Source organism: Doryrhamphus excisus, chromosome 9 (assembly GCF_030265055.1).
Source record: "Doryrhamphus excisus isolate RoL2022-K1 chromosome 9, RoL_Dexc_1.0, whole genome shotgun sequence".
NCBI classification, from domain to species: Eukaryota; Metazoa; Chordata; class Actinopteri; order Syngnathiformes; family Syngnathidae; genus Doryrhamphus; species Doryrhamphus excisus.
The window spans coordinates 5,977,988-5,994,070 of record NC_080474.1 but is presented as its reverse complement, the minus strand read 5'-3'; the positions used below and the strand labels follow the sequence as shown (position 1 = coordinate 5,994,070).

The 16,083-nt window shown below is 39.6% G+C and overlaps 1 protein-coding gene across 1 annotated transcript in view; it reads left to right on the top strand.

Annotated features, from left to right (window-relative positions):
• Positions 1–16,083, top strand: part of abca12 (ATP-binding cassette, sub-family A (ABC1), member 12) — a 78,774-nt gene that overhangs the window by 37,397 nt on the left and 25,294 nt on the right. The window contains exons 34-50 of the mRNA XM_058081679.1: positions 2,390–2,554; positions 2,627–2,822; positions 2,907–3,046; positions 3,169–3,288; positions 3,364–3,454; positions 3,784–3,963; positions 5,416–5,701; positions 6,285–6,399; positions 7,806–8,135; positions 8,538–8,607; positions 8,691–8,825; positions 9,813–9,971; positions 10,100–10,283; positions 11,880–12,098; positions 14,143–14,339; positions 14,722–14,879; positions 15,827–16,060. Coding sequence (XP_057937662.1) covers positions 2,390–2,554; positions 2,627–2,822; positions 2,907–3,046; positions 3,169–3,288; positions 3,364–3,454; positions 3,784–3,963; positions 5,416–5,701; positions 6,285–6,399; positions 7,806–8,135; positions 8,538–8,607; positions 8,691–8,825; positions 9,813–9,971; positions 10,100–10,283; positions 11,880–12,098; positions 14,143–14,339; positions 14,722–14,879; positions 15,827–16,060 — 2,979 coding nt within the window. The remainder of the gene's footprint in view (positions 1–2,389; positions 2,555–2,626; positions 2,823–2,906; positions 3,047–3,168; positions 3,289–3,363; positions 3,455–3,783; positions 3,964–5,415; positions 5,702–6,284; positions 6,400–7,805; positions 8,136–8,537; positions 8,608–8,690; positions 8,826–9,812; positions 9,972–10,099; positions 10,284–11,879; positions 12,099–14,142; positions 14,340–14,721; positions 14,880–15,826; positions 16,061–16,083) is intronic.

The following is a 16,083-nucleotide window of genomic DNA, read 5'->3' as shown; positions in this document are numbered from 1 at the left end:
GGTTTTCTCCGGGTACTCCGGTTTCCTCCCACATTCCAAAAACATGCTAGGTTAATTGGTGACTCCAAATTGTCCATAGGTATGAATGTGAGTGTGAATGGTTGTTTGTCTATATGTGCCCTGTGATTGGCTGGCCACCAGTCCAGGGTGTACCTCTTGCCCGAAGACGGCTGGCATAGGCTCCAGCACCCTTCGCGACACTCATGAGGATAAGCGGTAGAAAATGAATGAATGAAACTCAAAGTTACGTAATGCGATTGAACGGACCGTAATCTGTCTATAGTGTCCCAGCTCTAAACAAACCACAACCCATTCTTCACGCAAACTGGGTCACCAACATGTGGATGCTTTGCGTGGCACTTGATTCCTAGTCACTACTAGAACTACTTTATTGAGTGTAATGTTTGGTGATAAACCGGCAATGCACTGACGGTCCCAGTTGACGAGCATCCATTGTACATTTGTACATATATTTGAAATGATACATAAATAGTGGTGGGTCACATTGGATTTAGTTAATTAGCGGATAAATAATAATCTCGCATAAACAGACACACAATCCCTTAACTTCATGCCAGCCAACAGAAAGTAAAATGATGCATTTTAATGAAGTAAAAGAAATAACTGTGCCTGCATCACATTCATTTTAATGTATCAGCTGGTTCATGACCGTTTCCTGACTTCGCAGTACCTGTGACCTGACGATGGTATCACATTAGCGATTACTTTGTCACACTGAACTGAATTTCACATTGTTATTAGTACCGTACCATCTTCTGTTCTCACCCAAACCTTAAACTTTTCATGTCTTTGACGGTACTTGTTCTTCTTTTTGTAGTTCTGTTTGACAATCTCATTCCTTAGATGTAAAACTGAGAGAATCTATGAATTCATAACGTACCAAAAGCAAGAAAGTGACAAGCTTTGCAAAAAGCAAAAGCAAAATGTAAAACTAGGACTGTAATGAAACATGTAAGGCAAGCGCTTCCCAACTGGATTGGTTGCAGGACCCACTATCGCCTCTTTATGACAAGCGGTAACTCAACTTGCAGAAACTTTTAATCTCAAATATCTTATAGTTAAAAAAAAAGACAGTACAGCACAAAAACTTCAGGTGTAGTAAAAAATTATTTTAACAAAATGTTTTTGTAAAGGTTTTCTGACCCACAGATAATGGGTTCTTATCAAAGACTGCATTTCAGTTCAATTTCTGTGCCTTGACTTGGGATCACCGTAAAACTAACATACAAAAATAAAGCAATAATAACTTCCATAAGACATAAAACTAATCTCTCTGTGACATTCATGACATTCAGCACAAACAAGATGTGTTCGCTCAATGCTCATTTACATTGAAAACCCCATATAGCGATTACTATTATTAATTTTACATGACGATTGCATTAAGGCACTCTGCTGCATGTGATGTAATCCCCGAGGGCTTTTTGAATAAATGGCTTTTGAAGAATTCTGAGGAAAAGCAAAAATATGGACGGACAGAACTTTTAGAAAATTGATGACAATTCATGCACAACAGCAGTTCAAATTCCCAAGTTCTATTGACTTCAGAAGGCACATTTTCCCCAGAAATGTTGCATTCGATGTCAAGTTCCTGTATTGTTCAGTTTTTTTAAATCATTTTTGTGCAATTTTTTGGCTTTTGGAATTTGCGTCATTTGTTATAGATAGCATTTTATTATAATATCACAAATTTAAAGAGGCATTACTTTAAAGGAATACACTTTTTGGTATTTTGCCCACCATCCACAGTCCTTATGTGAAAACTGTGCGTTCTAAAGATAGACAAAGAGCTAAAAAAGAGACAGCTAAGACTGCACATAATGTAATGCAACTATTTTCTGAAAAAAAAAACCCTCCAAAATCCACCAACGATGCTCCTTTAATGTTACCTGCATATTAATCCAGCTACTTATTGTAAGTAGCGTGTAGCTAATTATTTTTATTTTGTCATATAACCACTTTAAAGACTAGCTACATGGTTACAGCATGGATATTAGATAATAAAACATTTTCAGAGGTGTTTTAAGAGACGTCTTTCGAGGCGGAATAGGTGTGTTGTGTACATTGATCAGCGGCCTCTTTTATCTGTTTTTATATCTTTAGAACGCACAGAAAATAGAAAGACGTGTGTTGATATCTCACATAAGGATTGTGGATCATGGGCAGTTTTCCTTACGAATGTATTTAAATTATATGTAATTTTTGAGTCAACTTTGATAAGTTATTCTGAAATTTAAAACACAATTTAAGACTGAGGTGTTTCTCCACCACATGGAGTAACAAGGTCATTTTTAGCCATAGCACGAAAAAAAAAAGATGATTTTGGATGACTTTCGGATGTCTGTAATGTGCACAAACTGTATTTCAGATGGTGTTGTCAGATGAGCTTCAGAGCCTTTTGGGACTGATGTTTCAAATGGCCCAGAACATAATCCACCTGATGGAAAAGTTCCTCCCTGCCATTGATCAGCTGCAAGACTACATGCTCTCCATGGAAAGCCTCAACCTGGTGGCCGACAATGAGTTTAACCAAGTATGTGGTACAACAACTTTTGAAGGCATCTTGCGCACATGACTGTATTCACGTTGGCTGGTTCTTATCCAGGTTGCGAGAGGCGTGAAGCCCAGCCTCTCCGTCAGAGCTACTTTTGTCACAATCTCTCGGGCAATGTGCAGTCGAGGTGTCATGGCTCTTTTTGGACTCGCGACACTTCCCATCCATGTGGATTCCAACCCATCATTCCTTGATAGACAAAAACGGGAGGAGATGATTGACAGGTTCAAGATTCCACAGAATGCAAGTATGTTAAGGGAGATGGGGTTTTCACTGCCTATATGCATCGAGATATTCCTGAAATTCCAGGAAACTATTTGTCATTCCACAGCTCCATTCTGCATGAACATGTACCTCGACATGGTTAGCACCAGAGGAGGAGCCATTGCCTGGGCTTTCCTTAAACCAATGCTGATGGGGAAAATCCTCTTCTCACCCAACACTCCCAGTATCAGGGCTGTTATGGAGAAGGTATCCGATTTCGTTGTAGCTGCTCCAGTGCATCCAGAAACTCGAAAAAGCAACAGAAAATGGATTCAATGATGGTTACCAAGATGTTTATGAAAATATATGACTGTTCTGTACTTGCCCAGGCCAATGGTACCCTGCAAGAGTTTGCAAATCTAAAGAAGCACTCCGACGAATGGATCCATTCCTCCGGCTACCTAATGGAATCCGCCAAAATACTGAGCCGCACTTTGCCAATGCTTAAGGTATGCTGAATGAAAATCATCAAAACCAAATCGGACAATTTTTCAAACTGATTCTCAATCTTGTGCTTTTTCCAGTCTTCCTTGTCCAATCCGTTTGTGCAAAATTTCATACAAATGCAAACAGACATCGACGTCCACAAAATGAGGAACACTCTCAACGGTTTCTGTGAGTGAGCATTTTCAATATGCGACACATTCCGAACTCTCACTTGTTGCCTCAGTCATCGGGGTTGGCAAAAGATTAAAGAACCACAAGCTTTTCATTTCAGCAATAATTTATTTCCCTCCAAGGTGTGTCTTAGATTACATATTTAATTGGATCATCTTGAGAAGTCAGTGCATACCTTATGTTTTTTAATCTTCCCTTCTTGAAAACTACCTACTTTGCCCTGAATCCACATAGTATTAATACTTCAATAGTAATCTTAATACTTTCTTGAAGGTTTTATTCAACAGAATATTTGAATTGGCCGTCACTTTTTTGGTGTTTCACAGCAAACATGACACTGATGCTGGAGAAGAACAAACACATCATGGACCAAATCACGCTCTTATCCACCTTGCTGGTCAACATGTCATCTTGTATTAAATTTGATCGCTACCAAGGCTATGATTCTGTTGAGGAGCTTGACGCTAATGCCCAGGAGCTCGCCAAGGACCGCAATCTCTATGGAAGTAAGTCAGTGTTTTATGGAATTAATCACGTTAGGAATGGAATATTTTCCTGGATGTGTAGTGCAACATGTATGTGCTTACATACATTCCATACTTGGAACAAAGTGTTTTGTACTCCTTTTGATCTGAAATAGTAAACCTTTCTTGAGACTGCATTATGCTAGAGCAGGGGTCTCAAACACACGGCCCGCGGGCCAAATGTGGCCCACAGGACACTAGTTTGAGGCCCCCACCTTGATATGAAAGTTTAATGTTAGTGCGGCCCACGCAAGTTTGATATGGATGCTGTATGGTATCATGTACCCAGAAAAAATTATTACGTTTGATTAATGTTCATGTTAAAGGTTAAATAACTGTTAATAGTTATCCTCCCTATCCGTGTGGAAGTGGTAAGTTTTTGGCTGTTTAAGTTTAAAGGAAATAACTTGAAGGCTACCGTTTATGTCGCTAGCTCTCTAGTTTGCGAGTTAGCATGTGTCTCAAGACCCTGCAGTTGCGCAATTTGTTGTAAATAAAAAGAGTATAAATGTGGCTATAGTCGTGTTTTGTCATGTCTACAGGGCTCTAATAATGCTTTGTTAATTTTAATCTGAAAAAAATAATTTGTCTACCCACCAACTATATGTGGTTTCTTAAGTTTTTATTATTTGCCGTATTATTATTATTATTATATTTCTTTATTTATTACTGATTGATTGATTTTCTTTATTCTTGATTTGTTTATTTATTTTTCATCTTATTTTGTGTAGAAAAATAAAAAGTAAGATATTTGAGAACAGTGGAATGTTTTATCAGAGCTTTTCTTGTAGAAAATCAGAACCAAAGCAAAGTTTATTCATTTTTCTGTTTTTAATAAATGCGTTTTTTTTTTTTTTTTTTTGGAAAACCTGATGCGGCCCAGTCTCACCCAGACCCTAGCTTCAGTGGCCCCCAAGTAAATTGAGTTTGAGACCCCTGTTTTAGAGATAGTAGAGCTAAATAATCTTGGTGGTCTTTGTCCTGCTGAAAGGGCATCAGACCATTATTCCTCAATTACATTTTTCCAAGAGCCAGATTTTTTTTAGGGGTCAAATTATATTTTTTCAAGAGAGATATTCTGTAAATCATATTTTTTTAGCCTTTGGCTGTGTTAATTATATGTGTAATTATACTTTTACATGCATAAACCAAAGCAATCTAATGTTAAGGGTTCTTTGGACACTCGATCCTGCAGAATGAAACCAGGCATTTGCCTGGGGCCCCCGGCTTTTAAGGGACCCCCGCTAGGGAGGCCTGAGAGACCGGGTGCCCCAAGTGCTAATACATGTACTGCACAGAAAAGACAATAATGGGCATTTACCATGCAATTATGAAACAACGACATAGTAAACTTTACAAAGACCAGGGCAAAATTTCCATTGAAAACCGAAGTCATATTATAATGACTAATATTTAAATACATTTGTCTTTCAGGTGTAATCTTCACTCTCCCCAAAGATGACGACTCCTTACCGCCCAATGTCAGCTATACCATCCGCATGCATATGGACAACGTGATGCGGACCGACCGCATCCGTGAGCCTTACTTTGTGAAGGACACGCACATCTCTGCGCAGAAAACCATGCGCTACAACCGGGGCTTCGTGTACCTGCAGGAGAACATTGACCGAGCCATTATTGAAATCCAAACCGGGCAGAGAGTCACAGACACGGCTGTGCAGCTTCAGCCCTTCCCATATCCATGTTATCTTCGTGACGAGTGAGTACATAAACACAAAAACACACAATTTCCCAATGATTATACATCCATATCCATAAAATGTACATACAGTCCAGAATCAGTATGCTCAAGTGTGATTGCGCATATAGGAACGCAAAGGGATGCACACTGTCTCGGGCATGAAATCCTGGCATCGATGCGGAATAATGCAAACTCTCTCATTATTCATCTGCCACTCGAGACTGTCAGTAAGTAGTCAGTCACAGGGAAGTCTCACATGATAATTGGGTCTGAAAAGGCTGCATGAATATTCACTAGGATGCTATGTACGCTCTTTTCCGAACTCCATGCACCATTCAAACAGCCAGTATGTAATTTCATGTCAAACCAATCTGACAGTCCGAGGTTTGGCAGTTAAACATGTGACATCGTTCCTCATGCTTGAGCATAACACTTATGTATTTATCTTCACTTTCAAGGGCTTTTTAAGACAATGCCGATGACATATACGCTCCGATCTGACTTATCTGGCACAAAAGCTGTTGAAATCTTTTTTTTTATTTTTAACATTTCCTTGCTGACTCTTTTTTTTGATTGGTGGATTCATGTCTTGACTCCCTAGATACCTGGAGGCCATCTCCTTTGTCTTTCCAATCATGCTGATGTTAGCCTGGGTTCTGTTTGTGGCTGACTTTGTGAAGAAATTAGTTCACGAGAAAGAACTGAGGCTGCATGAGGTAAAGATTTATTATACTTTTATAAGACTTGTTCTCCGGAAGCCTTACCCTGCCCATTTCAATTGGTGCAGACAAGAACATTATGCATTTAAAAAGATAATAATGCATCACCATTATGAGATTTATCTTATGATGGAGATAGTTTGCAGTGCAGATCGTGCTGCACTTTGCCTCTCGGATTTAACTAATAAGTAACCAAAATGGGATTCTGGAACACCGGTTTTCACAGGATTCGATTTTGATACATGCTATTACCAAAAATATGTCTCAGTGTTCGGACACTGTCTTGGTTAACGTACGGCAAGGACAGAGCATCCACACTTTGGTAATTTAATCTCAGTGAAGAACAACTACTGGTTCTTTTAAAGTTAGGACACTATAGACAGATTCTGGTCACTGAATCTTTATTGTGTCTTTATGTGTTTTTTATGGTTGCATAATATGCAAAACAAATACGTTTGCGAATGATAAAATTTTGATTAAGAAGATATGCATTTATTTATCATTTATAACCATTTCAGATTGTTTCTGCATGTAAACTATCATTTTTTTTTTTTTTACATTTTTGACGCTTAATTGGTTCTATACTCAACCATGATAAGTGAATTTTGACTGAAAGTAAGATTCCTTGTCTATGAATCCAAATTTTTCATATTTACAACATAAAAAAACTTGTTTACGACCTTCTAAATACGGGTTTTTAACATTACTGGACCCCTCTAGACATGAAATAGCACCTCATAGTCATGGCGTCAATAAGAGATGTATGAATAAGACTTGGGAAGCAATGGCTTTGATTAATAATAGGCCTTATTCAATGACAAAATGCAATATTTTGTTCTCTAATATATACTGTATATATAATAAATATATATTTTATGTTCATATTTTAATTCCCCATCTCTGTGTGGAGTTTGCATGTTCTCCCCGTGCATGAGTGGGTTTTCTCCGGGTACTCCGGTTTCCTCCCACATTCCAAAAACATGCTAGGTTAATTGGTGACTTCAAATTGTCCATACGTAGGTATGAATGTGAGTGTGAATGGTTGTTTGTCTATATGTGCCCTGTGATTGGCTGGCAACCAGTCCAGGGTGTACCCCGCCTCTTGCCCGAAAACAGCTGGGATAGGCTCCAGCATCACCCTCGACCCTTGTGAGGATAAGCGGTAGAAAATAATGAATGAATGAATGTTCATATTTCTGGGTGTTCTACTTTACTTTTGATTATTGTGTATTGTACTGTGTATTTTTGCATTGTACTTAATGCAGCGTCATAAGGATGGTGAGTGTATTTTTGAATGCAAGCAGTATACTGTATATACATTTTCTTTATTCATCAGATGTGTTTTTTATCAAGAAGGACTCTTGTCATTGTTTTGGCGTTTTAATCTTCTTGAAACCCCACAGTACATGAAGATGATGGGGGTCAATCCGCTCAGCCACTTTTTCGCCTGGTTTTTGGAGTGCGCTGCTCATCTGATGGTGACCATCATCATCCTCACCCTGGTTCTCAAGTATGGCGGCATCCTCTCCCACAGTGACGGCTTCCTCCTCTTCTTGTATCTCTCGGACTACGGTCTGAGCATCCTGGCCTTCAGTTTCCTGCTCAGCTCCTTCTTCGATAAGACCTACGTCGCTGCGCTTAGCGGAAGCCTCCTTTACATCCTCTGCTTCTTCCCTTATATTGTGGTCATGGCCATGGAGACCAGTCTCACCCTTTTCCAGAAGAGTGCTTTGGTGAGGAACTGAGGTCGGATTTGACATTTAGATAAATGGGTTTTAGAAAATACCATTACACATACCCTAAATCTAGTTTACTCGCAACACACTTTCAGTTCTCTATATTGGGTAATTGTAGCAGACATTGTTGACCAACTGTTAATGAAAATTGTGTAAGAAGTACGACAATTGAGGATTTATGTCGAGGTATTCGTGTCAGCTGAGAAGTGTTACTTTACCCTGGAATGTGTGATCTCCAGTATCTGGAGCCATTGCTAGAGATATAAAGTAATTCATGATATCAGCCTCTCTGTCAATGTATTATATTATAAAGGCAGATGACAAAAGCAATTTCTGAGTCTACAGTCACCGGATATTTGTTGGATATGCTTCACTAACTAACGTCTCATTTCCCTACAGAGCATACTGTCTCCATCCTGTTTCAGTTACGCCAGTCAGTACATCTCGCGCTACGAGTCCCAAGGAGAAGGTACCAACATCTTCCCGTCATCAAAAAAAGATGTACGATAAATGTTCAACACAGGAGTAAATGAAATGTTTGTTTGTTTTCAGGAATTCATTGGTACAACTCCTATTCCTCACCCATCGCTGGAGACACAGCCTCCTTTGGTTGGCTGTGCTGGTTGATGCTCTTAGATTCCATCTACTACTTCATCCTGGGGGCCTACATCCGCATGGTCTTTCCAGGTACATTGAACACAACACCCAAGGCAACCTATCTCCCACCACACTCACTCTTGTGTGTTGTTTCTTTGTTAACCAAGCTTATAGATACTGAATTTATATAACAAAATAATGAATAAGGGCAGCACGGCGGTCGAGTGGTTAGTGCGCAGACCTCACAGCTAGGAGGACCAGGGTTCGATTCCACCCTCGGCCATCTCTGTGTGGAGTTTGCATGTTCTCCCCGTGCATGCGTGGGTTTTCTCCGGGTACTCCGGTTTCCTCCCACATTCCAAAAACATGCTAGGTTAATTGGCGACTCCAAATTGTCCATAGGTATGAATGTGAGTGTGAATGGTTGTTTGTCTATATGTGCCCTGTGATTGGCTGGCGACCAGTCCAGGGTGTACCCCGCCTTACGCCTGAAGACAGCTGGGATAGGCTCCAGCACCCCCCGCGACCCTCGTGAGGAAAAGCGGTAGAAAATGAATGAATGAAAATAATGAATAAGGGCGACACAGCGGTCGAGTGGTTAGCGCGCAGACCTCACAGCTAGGAGGACCAGGGTTCGATTCTACCCTCGGCCATCTCTGTGTGGAGTTTGCATGTTCTCCCCATGCATGCGTGGGTTTTCTTCGGGTACTCCGGTTTCCTCCTACATTCCAAAAACATGCTAGGTTAATTGGCGCCTTCAAGGTATGAATGTGAGTGTGAATGCTTGTTTGTCTATATGTGCCCTGTGATTGGCTGGCGACCAGTCCAGGGCTCCAGCACCCCCCGCGACCCTCGTGAAAATGAATGAATGAATGAAAATAATGAATAAATATTAATTTATTTATTAATAAACACTCAGGGCTGCGTGGTGGAGTGGTTAACAGCAAGAAGAATAACAACTTTCGCTGGCAGGCCCATAATTACAGTTTTATTGGGGATAAAATGATGCAGAGACTTGGTTTTATGAGTTTCTACACAAATGCATTAAAAGTCACCATCTCGTTTTTGCTCTGTCAGGCGCCTATGGCATCCCAGCCCCATGGTACTTCCCATTCACCGCCTCCTTTTGGGCTGACCTGTGGTGCTGTATAAAGAAGCCGCAGAAGGGAAGCAGAGGACTTCTGTTCACCAACATCATGACTAAAAACCCGCCTGTGTTTGACGACAAGGGGAAAGGTAGAGGAAAATTACATTGAAGTTGAATGCGGTCTTCAAGCACCTGACTGTATTTCTTCCACTCTCTCCATTTATATGCCCTGAACCGTGTTACTTTGATTTACCGGCTGCATTTGTCTTTCTCTCAGGCCAGACCATGCTTTCCACTCAGGCGGGCGACGATTTCTCTCATCTGCCAGTGGGTGTTGCCCTCCACGGTCTGACTAAGATATATGGCGACCGAGTAGCCATTCAAAACCTGAACGTTTCCTTCCATGAGGGTCATGTCACGTCACTGCTAGGGCACAACGGTGCCGGCAAGACCACCACCATGTAAGTAGATTGGAACATTTCTCCTTGTTTCTTGTTTTTAAATGGTCCCTGTTCGTCAAGTACTCGAATGCAATAGTAGTTTTTCTTCTTTCCAAATGGAATCTTTCCGAATTACCTTTCCAAAAACAATAGTATCCATGGAAAGGAATATTCCAATCTCTTGTCTACATGCGCCGCTGTAATCAAACAGAATAGTCAATAGGGCATGCGTAGTAAAACGTAAACATCAACATCATGTGATACCGGCTTCCCCGAGTTTTTCTTTCCCTTGTTGGAATAACTCCATATTGCCAGTTTTTCTGTTCATCCAGTCTTGAAATTTAGTTTGGATCAAAAACAAACTTTCCACAGTAGTCCAGTGCCGATTGCTAGCCTCCATTTTTAAAACTGAAGAACGTCTCGAGCTGCGTGTTACGTCATATCTGGACATGCGCTGAAAGAACGCACCCGGGATAAATTTAAACAGGAAAAGATCAAATTCATTCTTGCTAATATTTTATAATTAAACTCGGGATATGTTTTATATAGATATACATTTTCTTTTTTAATAAAACTGGACTTGTGAATAAAGTATAGAAGGTTTAGATTCTGTGCCACAGATGGCGGTAATGCATACGAAAGATGCTTGCCATCCGCCAATAAACAACAGAAGAAGAAAAACACCACGAAGAAGAACAACTTTCCGTTTGAGAGGTTACAAGATACCTCAATCGGATTGGGAAAAGGAATATTCCACCCCTGTGAATTCGATTATATGTTCATTCGGATTGGCACTTTTCTTTCGGAATGAGGTGTATACAAAGGTTCAATTCTTTCTGTTTGAGCAAATAAACCAAATGCAATTGGAATATTTGTGTCCATGTACGTATACGTGGCTAATGACACAAACAACAACAAGACTACAACTGAATGTCAAGAAATTACACCTTAGCAGTGCAAGACAATCAGGAACAGATGTAATGGGCACTTACATTACTTACATTGTAGTGTTTCCAGCGGCTAAGAAAGAAAAGAAAATGTATTCATCAGCACCCACATTCTAAGAAAAATTTGAAATTCTAAGAAAATATTTAAGTACTTTCAAAAAAATATTAATGCTCAGCCTTGCATCCAGGATGAATAGTACTTGTTCCTGATCCTATCCATCCTGGTCCTTGTCCATAGGTATGAATGTGAGTGTGAATGGTTGTTTGTCTATATGTGCCCTGTGATTGGCTGGCCACCAGTCCAGAGTGTACCCTGCGTCTCGTCCAGATTCAGCTGGGATAGGCTCCAGCACCCCCTATAACCCCCATGAGGAAAAGCGGTAGAAAATAAATGAATGAATGTGTTTAATAATAAGTGAGTGAGGCTTTATTCGAGAGTGAACAATAGTAATTGAAGAAAGAAGAGGAGCGTTCTGGAGCGGAATCTAATCTAATAATTACTTTATTGCAAAGGTTGATGCAAAATCGTCAACATGAAGCTAGCAGAGGGTTTGTAGGAGAATAAGCTAATTAATGGTTATATCTTTGATAAGCACTACCAGTGAGCCACAAAAAACCACTGAATACTGGCCATAGTTAGAATATAATAACATATTTTGTGTTTACTTAGGTCACTGCTAACAGGCCTCTTCGCCCCCTCATCTGGGACCATTGAGGTGTACGGTCGAGACATGCAGACACACCTGGATGACGTTCGCAAAGATCTGGGTGTGTGCATGCAATATGACGTTCTCTTCGACCACATGACCACCGAGGAGCACCTCCTCCTGTACGGCCAGATCAAGGCCCCACATTGGTCGCACCGGGAATTGCAGGAGCAAGTTCGAACGTAAGTCCTCTTTCATCTTTACTATTATTACTCTGATTTAAAAGGTACAAGGCCTAAAGCGTGATGTCACGCTTTGTCTGTGATGCAATATGGTGTATTTTACGGCCTTTAGGTTTTTTTTTACAAGCCACAGTGAAACAGTGGTCTTTGCTCAGTTGACAGTATCTTCCTGTAATAAAAATGAAATATGGGAAGTTGTTACAGTGGCGAGAATTGAATGCCAATGGTACTCTGGAGGAAAAAAGTCCAACATGGTCGTAGTCACACTGGTTTTATGGACGCACTTAATTTATATGCATCTACGGTGGTAAAGATAACGTAATTGTTCCACCTGTTATGCTTAAAATACGGTTTTCAATTTGCCATCTGAGGAGCTTGGAGATATTATGAGATACTTATAAGGCCATTTGGTGTGAGTAGAGAATACTAATGTGGGCTGAGAACAGAGAACTCGTTTTCTGGAAGGGTTATATTATATATTATATATTATATCTGAGTTGCATTTGGAGATTTTGGGTCAGTTACAGCAACCTTCAGTGTGAATTTAATTTTAAGTGTTATCACATTTCTGATGCAATTGCTCAGATCACAAGCACTCAAAAATGACTTTGTTGTGGTTCTGTTTACTTGTGGTTCTGTTTTTGAATCTTTTCATTATATATCAGCTCGTAGAAATAGCTCTGCTGGCAGATCCAGACACTTTTGTTCGGAATATTTGAATGTCATTATCTAATACGCCAAGAAAGCTGGTTTATTATTATCAGAAATGCAACACGTGAATGCTAAGCAAATTTATCGAATCCAATTTGCACCAAAAAATCGGGTAATTAAAAATTCTCAGCCACTCAGCTTGAATATAATTATAAAATTCTACACAAATTTTCAGCAATTCATTGCATCAATTCCACACCTCAACATTCACACACATACAATTTTGATATTTTATTCCACCTTTTTTTTTGTCCTCTAACTACTCATAGATTTAGCAACTGCTTCCAAACATTCACACATCAAAATGTTTGGCTCATTCAGGAGATATGGGAAAACTACAAATATTTTCAGAAACATTCACACATATTCCACAATTCCACATTTTCCCATAAAAAATGAAAGGGAAGTTTCTGTATTTTTGACATTTTTCATCAGTTAGGGAGCGCAATTTGGAATGAATTCTGAGCTGTTATTCAGGCTAATAGGCTGCAGAGGGCAGTAATGTTTACCGGTCCAAGTGAAAAGTAACATAAAAAGATGTTGATAGTATATTCATATGAATTGTAGACAAAAAAAACTATAAAAGCAATCTTCACTCGCTAAATGTACTGCAAAAAAGGTCAGTAAGGATAATTCATAATGCTGCCTACAGAGAACATACTAACTCCTTATTTCTAAAATCACAAATACTTAAACTTGCTGATATAGTTCATCTTCAAACAGCTAAAATAATGCATAAGGCTAAAAATAACCAATTACCTAAAAATGTCATCCAATATTTCTCTACAAGAGAGGAGAAATATGATGAAAGAAGAACTAAATGTGAAACACTTCTATGCTAGGACTACGTTAAAAAGCTATAGCAATACAGTATGTGGAATCAAACTATGGAATGGATTGAGTAAGGAAATCAAACAATGCACAACGATGAGCCAATTCAAGAAACAATACAAGCAGTTGATGTTTGCTAAATACAAGGATGAAGAGTCTTGAACCAGTCATGATGTGCTATATATATCACTATATTGACACTTACTATGGTACACATTATGTCATTGTATGGTCATATCACCTTGTACTTCGGTACGAGGTGCATTATTAAAAAAAAAAAAACACCTTAAATTGTATTATGGAAAGCAGGAAGTGAACAAATTATTTTGCCTTGTTTTCAATCCGACATCTAAATGTTCATCTCATTCAGGATACATTGATTGTCTATCAGGACTTTCCACATTTACTGTAATTTCCTATTTTTTATGGCAATTTTGAATGAATTGGACAAAATTTCAACATTGCCCCCTATTGGTGTTAACCTGCCTGATTTTTATTTCAGCATCTTAGAGGAGACAGGCATGTATGCTCAGAGACACAAGCGTGTGGGTACCCTATCGGGTGGCATGAAGCGCAAGTTATCCATCTCCATCGCCTTCATCGGTGACTCTCGCTTGGTGGTGCTGGATGAACCCACCACAGGCGTTGATCCATGCTCACGGAGGAGTATCTGGGACATTGTTATCCAGCATAAAAAGCGTGAGTCTCTGCTCGTTGCAACTTTCTTTTACTAGCCCACGCTAAAGAACTGCAATGTCAGAAAAAAAAAATATGCACACTGATTTAACTTATAACCCTGTATGACGACCAAAAGTCAAAATGAAGTCTGAATCCACTGGCTGGCTGGGTTTTAAAAGTTTTAGAGTGTGAGGGGGTGATGCAAACTTTTTGTGTTGTTTCCTGAATTAAATTGTGTTATTTTATTCAGGCCATGATTTTATTTATGGTAGAGTTAGTTGAGATTACTGGGAGCTAGAGAGACGAAGCGCGAGCGATGCTTGCTCCAGGATGTTTGGCAGGATGCGTACACAAATAATGCTGGGTTTGTGTGTGTGTGTGTGTGTGTGTGTGTGTATTTCAGGGCATACTATCATTATGTCAACTCACCACCTGGATGAAGCTGAAGTGCTGAGTGACCGCATCGCGTTTCTGGAGAGAGGAGGGTTAAAATGCTGTGGTTCGCCTGTCTACCTGAAAGAGAAGCTGGGCCAAGGCTACAAACTCACTCTCAACAAAAAGGTCATTTTATTCACTTAATGTTAACAAGGATATGAATATTGTGTGTTTCATCAATATATTTCAAGCCTACCTGTTTGGTTGTAAAAGTCATGGTTACTGGTCTTGGTGCGATATTATTTCCACCAGTATTATAGTCGATAATTCTTTGCTTTTTTTTGGGCATTTTGGCATCCAACGCCTTTGCCGCTATATCCCCCCCTGGTCACCCCTTGTCTCACTGCATAGTACAGTAAACCTCGGATATATCGGACTCGGATATATCGGAAATTCGCTCACAACGGACAGATAAAAAAGAACCAATTTTTCTGTAATGCATTTCCAATAAAAATTCATTGCATATATCGGATTTTTTATAACGGATTTCGCCTATTTCGGACAAAATCTCCAGTCCCGTTCCAATGCATTTCCATTAAATTTCCCTCGCATATATCGGATGGCCGCATCGTGGCGCTCCGATTCGCCGAATCGTGACAGGCCGCTATACGACGTCATTTGCAGCGTTTGCAGCGTTGCCTGCGCGTCCAGGTACATTGGAAACATAGTCAAGGAAGTGCCTTTTTATAACGGATAAAATCCGATTTACGCATATACCGGATATAAATCCGATATATGCGTAAAACGGACATTTTCCGGTATACGCATATAACGGATTTCGCTTATATCGGACAAGATTGGAGAGCTTCTCCTTTCAGTGCAGTAGTCAAGTTAAAAAAAAAAGTATATAAAAATATAAGTATAAGCTAGAAGAATAAAGGGCTACCACAACAACAAATTTTTTTTTGGCAAAGCAAAAAAATCACACTGCATATTTAAATAGAAAATCTCATTTTCTCGCACAACTAACATTTTTATTTCTTAAATAATTAAATAAAAAAATAATTAATTTTTTTACATTATTTTTTTTAATTTTTTTAAATTAATTAATTTAAATAAAAAAATAATTTCAGATGAAGACACCCGAGTCTGAGCGCTTTGATGATGGCGACATGAAGGCCTTTATCCAAGCCCACATCCCCGAAGCAAGACTGAAAGAAGCTCATGGCAGTGACCAGGTCTACACCCTGCCCCCGTTCACATCCTCAAACGCCTCCTCATACCGCTCTCTTCTGATCGCGCTGGATGCCAACCTTGATGATTTGCAACTGGGAGGCTATGGAATCTCTGATACCACCCTTGAAGAGGTAGGCTGGCATGTCGAATTAAG